We start from the raw sequence: 6246 nt of genomic DNA, 5'->3' as shown, positions 1-6246 counted from the left end.
GGCTCATTGAGCACGGAAGTCGTTTCGTTCCAACGCAGTGTCTAACGGACACGCAAGCGTCGGTGAGGCAATAATCGATTGGAGCTGTAAATGTATCTTAATGGGGAAGAGTGTAACGGGGTTACACATACCCTGGTAACAGGGGTGTGTGTCACACCAGATGGGCATGGTGTGACCACACCCAAACAAAAAAATACTGGATAGCCAGTAGTTATACACGTATTTAGATTTTATCATACATATTTAGAAAAAATTATGCATTTAAAATTAGGCGGCTTTGCCTCAGATCAAAATAATTTTTGAATTTAAACGGAAGAGTTTATTAGCCTTGGGTTAAGGTTGTAAACTAAACTCGTACTTGTTTTAAGTATAGGACGAAACGTCGGTGACTTTACTTTCGCTTCCTCTAAGCGCAAAGCTACAGCAGCCGCGCTGCATATTATGAGGTTTTGTATAAAAATTAAACTATTGTCAAAAAATTGATTATCTGAATATTACACAAAATATTGCATTTGCAATCTTCTATAAATTAGGAATATTCGTATTTTCTTCGCTTAAATAAAAACGTGACACGGATAAATGGATGCTGAGTGGACATTAACTTTGCGGCAAGTATTCCAGGACGTGCAGCTCCAAGCAGTTGAAACCAGTAGCTACCTTCGTAATCGTAATAATGTTGCTCATCAGCGTACACTCATTCCCGCTGTGCGTCGTCTCAACACGCTCTTTAATGATGAAGTAAAAGACAGCAAGTGTGGTGTGGTAGAAGAGACTTTTGTAATGTTTCTAGATGAATTATGGCTTACGATTGCTCGTGTTCTCGTCACTACGAAAGTAAGTGACGTTGTGTTACTGGCTGTGGCTTCGTTAGTCGGCGAGTTCTTTCGTCAAAAGAAGAGCAAGAGTAAAGAAATTCATGGAAAAACAGAATTGCGTCTTGAGCTATTAAAACGACTGATGAACGCAACAGAGGCTGAAGATCGTGTTGTACGCTTTCGTGCTTGTCATATGCTTCAGATTATCGTGAATTCACTCGACGTTATTGAGTACGAGACAATAGAAATGCGTACTTCGCGATTGAGATTGAATTTCTAATTTGTTTGACAGGAAAGACCTAAAGAAGCAACTTAAAGAAACGATGTTCAAGCGACTTAAGGATAAATTGACATCTGTGCGGATTCAGAGTATTTATGGATTGAAATATCTCCAAGAATCAGATTCAGAAGACACTATTACGAGGGAATTACGCATATTGATGGTTTCGGATCCGGCTAAGTACGTTGTGTCATTTAAGTACAATTTTTTTTTTATAATATGAATTGTTCTTATGTAGAGATGTACGAAAAGCAGCATTCACTACTTTAATTTACTCGTCAGAACTGTACGATGAGCTTCTTGTTCGTATTCGTGATACAAGTGAAGATGTACGCATAGCTGCATTTCGTATAATTGGTACGACAGTAGCATTTCAAGACATTCCAGTGAATGATCGTACATTTGTACTCGATCAAGGATTGCAAGATCGTTCAGTACGAGTACGTCGAGCATGTGAGCAAATGGTATTGAAAAAGTGGTTTCCAGCGTGTGAGTCATCGCCAATGTTGCTACTTAAAGCGCTAGATATTGAACAATTTCCTGCTCTTGGATCAAAAGTTTCGCATTTGTTATTACACGATTTCTCTGAGCGATCGCAAGGTATTCTAACAAACACTGTCGAGTTTAATGCGTTGGATATAATGTCCAAGACAAAGGATGCAATTACTTTTGAAAGTCTCTTTTTCTGGAGAGAACAATGTCATTATTATCAAAAGATTAACAAAGATTTGGAAAAAGCAGCTGCATTAGTGCCAAATGTGTCGGAATTTAGCAAAATGCTTGTAGCAACGTGCAATTCTGAGAACGATGTGCTTGTGATTGCGAAACAATTGCTTGAATTTGGCCATTTGCTGGATTTTCAAGATGAAGTTGGACGTCGGAATTTACTTGATGCATTGCGTACGTTGTATTTGATTGTAGTCAGAACGTTGGTATTGCTACTTATGTGATTCATGTGGTAGAAAACTTGCTACGAAATCTTGATACGGACAGTCAGTTGATTCAAGGCATTATGGAATTAATGGCGTTTATCTATTCGACGAGTTCGGAGCAAGAATTTATTCAGGTTGTGGCCGAAATTGTTTCGGACATGTATGATTCAGTGGAGAATGACGGAGCAGCATCGCATCAAGAGGAATCAGAGACCACAGCGTCACAACAAGAAGGGATTACAAATGAGTCGTTAACCATTAATTTTGGTCCACGATTGCACAAATTAAGTGAAGTAGATCGTGAAGCTGCTGAAGCGAAGGTTGAAGAGCTTGAAAAAGAGCTCGAGACACTTGAGTATAATTCAGAAGAATACACCAAGGTACAGACAGAGATGACAGCTCTTGAAGTGCTTTTGCAAGATCCTCGTGTCTTAAGTTGGCTTCGATGTTTGGAAATTGTCGCGCAATTATTAAAGCTCACGTCGCATAATTTAAGCGATCCGATTGTCGATGGCATGGGGCGATATATCTTGCCTGCGATTGATAATGACGTACCTGCGCTACGTGAAGCTGGATTAGAAAATTTGGGTCTTTATTGTCTGCTTGATAAGCGTCTTGCTGAACGATATTTGATTGTCTTTTGGCGTGCATTGAACAATCCAGAAGAAGAGAAGGAAGTGAAACATACGTGTGTTCAAGCGATCTTGGATATGGCGTTTAGTTTCAGTAAATTGGAACCTCATATCTTTGGTACGAAACAGGTGAAAGATGAAGTGAGAGACGAAGTTATCGATGTCGATTGTAGTGAAGAGAACGAAGCACCAAATCAAGGAGATCAGCAGAGTCAAGACAAGAATAGTGAAGTGGATCAGGATGAAAATATGGAGAAAATCGATGAGTTCAAGACTACTGTGAGTTCGGAAAAGCTTGATCTGGACACAATTTTCATTGGTCTTGGTCAGCTTATGACTGTCGATGATGTGAATCTTCAAAGCACACTTGTTGAAGGTTTTTGTCGTCTCTTCATGATGAATCGAATTGATAGTATTACTGTCTTGGCTATTCTACTCGAAACATACTTTAGTCCTGAGCTACAAAAGATGCAACAACAGCGTGAACATGGTTTTCAATCACGCTCACTTCAGCTCTTAAGTATTTTTTTTCCAGCTTTTGTACTCGCGACACCAGCAAATTGTATGCTGTTAGAAGAAGCTGCAACGCATTTAATTCAAAAATCGATGGAGAAATGGGAAATTGAGAACGAATTAATGCTCGATTTGAGTGCTTGTGCAAAGTATGTGATGCATTTATTAAGTCACGATGCTCAAGAAGAACATAAAGGACATGAAGTAATGAAACGAGAGTGTGCACATCATAATCGGATTGGAATAACGATTTGTTTGGAAATACTGGCGTTAGAAAACGTTGTGATTCAGACGTCGATTCGACAAGATATTGTAACAATTCGTGAGAAAGCTTTGCTTAAAATTCTTGCGTATATCGATGTTTCTATGGCTGAACGACGTTCAGCTGCGTTGTTTTTGTATCTTTTACATGAGATCACGTCGAAATCTTTCGATTCTCAAAAAGGATTATTACGAAGTGCTGAAGCGACACTTAAACGTGTGAGTGCGAATCTGACGAACGAAACTGAAGATGAAAACAATGTACAAGCTCAAGATCAAGCGTGGGCTCATACTTTAGTTAAAGAACGTGAAGAGATATTGTCGAAAAGTTTAATTAAAGCAAGTCAAGAGTATGAAAAGTGGCTTAAAAAACAAGAGCGCGAGAAGAAACGACGGAATTTACGATTTCTTTCTTCGGAATCAGAGAGTGAAAGTGACGAAATGGAAGAAATTACAACAAGACGTGAATTATCTTCACGTCGGAGTAAGACAGTTGCTGTTAGTCGAATGCAAGCGAAAGAAGGAGAATTTGAAGCAAAGATACAAAGAGCATTGGATCAAGATAAACGAACAAGTGAAAGTGAAGAAATGAGTGAAAGTAGTGAAGAAGAAATGAGTGAAAGTAGTGACGAAGAAATGAGTGAAAGTGAATGAAAGGTTAGACTTTGGTCGGTTTTTTTGATGAGGCCATCGTACCCTTTTCATGCGACGTGTGAAAAGCAATAGGTGCAAACTGTATGTTTTGATTTCCTTTTGAAATTGTTGATGAAATATGGGATTGTTGTGGTGTAAATGATTTTAAACCTTAATACCTTTAAAATCTGGTAAAGTTACATTTACTCACTTTGAAGAATTAGTCTTCCCATGTCTTCCACTAAAAAAATGAAAGAAACAAACCGTCGAGTGATGCAACAACATGGCTACACCTAAACCGTTGCACCTGGTACCCCTAACCTGTACTTATACAAAATTTAAGTAATATCACGCGACACTACTTGTCCCGACCCCTTTGCCAATGTTGCTTGTGGCAGAGACGCAAATTGCATGGCCACTCGCTTCATTCAGCAAACTTCCATTTTCATAATCTCAACGTCATGTACTCGCAACACAGCAATCGGACTCAGATTGTACCCACGCACCATCATCCACATGGTCCACATGATGGTCCACTCACCGCTGAGCGTGAGATGTTAAATCAAATTCGCTCCAAGCTCGAACGTGCACAGCGTCGTCTTGCACGAACACCATCAAGCACTTGTAGTGGGTACATTTCATCGTCTAATACGGAGAAACATGCAGTCCCTGTGAAAAGTGTTGGAATCGCAACTTCTCGTTCTTCTCAAGGTTCAAACCATCATTCTTCAAAACATTTGTCTCCTCAATACAAAAGCAAGTCAAAATTCGCACATGTGGACACTGATCCACTAAATGGTGGACCGCCACCTTTAGCAACACCATTTCTTGTGTACTCAACTTCGCGTATTCTATCGATGGAATCACAAGAGAAGCACAGACGATGTGAACAACCACGTTCAGCCTTGCGTTCCGAAGTTGCTCGTCCTCCTACATCTCGTGTCCGTTTTCAAGACTTGCAGAATCAGAATTCACATTCGAATCAAAAAGACCGTAAGTTGCAAGACGTGAGGCAACGAAGGTACCAGCAAGTTCAAGATCGCGAGTTACGCCACATGCAACGTGCCACTTCTCAATTGCATGTGACTTCTCCAATTACCACAGCTACTCGCCATATTGTGGCACGTGAAAATCCACCTAATTCAGCAATTAAACCTTCAGCGTATCAAAAAGTGGTAGAAACGTTAACATCATCTGTACGACGAAATGTGGGTACAGTTCCACCACCCACATCGGACATAAAAGTTTCAGCATTGGAAGATGTGGTACCACGACGACAAAATCATGATCCAAAAGTGGTACCTCAATTTCAAAATACACCCGAAACGGTTCAATTGACAAAAACAGGAACATCAATTGAAGAAGTGCACGAAGCGGATGATACATCAACATACGATACCGACGATAGTTATGAATTTGATAGTGATGCTGAATTCTTGTCATCGTCAGAATATGCGAAATTGGTCAAAGAAAAGGTGGATGAAACTACAGTTTCTGACAATGACAGAAAACAGAATCAAGCTCAAAGAAATGATTCGACGTCTCATTTGACAACAAAAGACTTGGCACTTTATGCTCTCGGTCGTACAAGCAGTTCAAGTTCAGAGGTTGTGTTGTCATCAAAAGACAAGACATTCAACTCAAATGTTCGTGTTTCTAAATCGTCTCTTCAACGTCATGAACATTTGTCTTCATCAATTTCAGCTGAAAATTACGTTCGACGGTCACGTACGCGTGCTCCGATGGATTTAAAACATCATTTACCACCTTCAATTGGTGTCTTGTCGGAACTTTCATGTGGTTCTTCAACGTTTCTATTGGATTCCACAAGTTTCTATCACATTCAGTGGACAAAAGGTGAATTTGCATTCTCTGTGCAACAAGTGTACCCAAAAAATGAGTTTGAATTTGAAGACGAATCTCAATGGTTTCTTCGGATGCTACTTAATACGGAACGTAGCACATGTCCTAATTTTGAGCACGTGCGGGTAGGTGACGTGTTAATTCGAGTTGGTGAGACTGATGTTTCCGATTTGGGGTTAGAGGGGTCGGGTTTGGTTTTGACGACTTTTTTCACAAAATTGATGGCTCAATTACCGGTAAATTTGACTTTTCAACGAATGCAAAGTAGTGATTGGGATGGTGGTGTGGAGCTGTAAGATAGTTTTTTTTTTACTTGA

At 39.8% G+C, this 6246-nt stretch overlaps 2 protein-coding genes across 2 annotated transcripts; both read left to right on the top strand.

The window, feature by feature from the left end:
* Positions 1-579: 579 nt before the first annotated feature.
* PHALS_06778 (condensin complex subunit) lies at positions 580-4087 on the top strand (the record flags this gene model as incomplete). Its single annotated transcript, XM_024720128.1, has 4 exons — positions 580-1046; positions 1108-1275; positions 1334-1995; positions 2058-4087. 4 exons carry the CDS (start codon positions 580-582, stop codon positions 4085-4087), a joined length of 3327 nt encoding a protein of 1108 aa, XP_024585357.1.
* A 440-nt stretch (positions 4088-4527) lies between these two features.
* Positions 4528-6225, top strand: PHALS_06777 (uncharacterized protein; the record flags this gene model as incomplete). The annotated part of the gene is made up of 1 exon (XM_024720127.1): positions 4528-6225. One exon carries the CDS (start codon positions 4528-4530, stop codon positions 6223-6225), a length of 1698 nt encoding a protein of 565 aa, XP_024585356.1.
* Between the last annotated feature and the right edge of the window lie 21 nt (positions 6226-6246).

This window comes from Plasmopara halstedii, assembly GCF_900000015.1.
Source record: "Plasmopara halstedii genome assembly, contig: Scaffold_3060, whole genome shotgun sequence".
Taxonomy (NCBI): Eukaryota; Oomycota; class Peronosporomycetes; order Peronosporales; family Peronosporaceae; genus Plasmopara; species Plasmopara halstedii.
The sequence above is the reverse complement of the archived record's forward strand: the minus strand, read 5'-3'. Positions and strand labels throughout refer to the sequence as shown.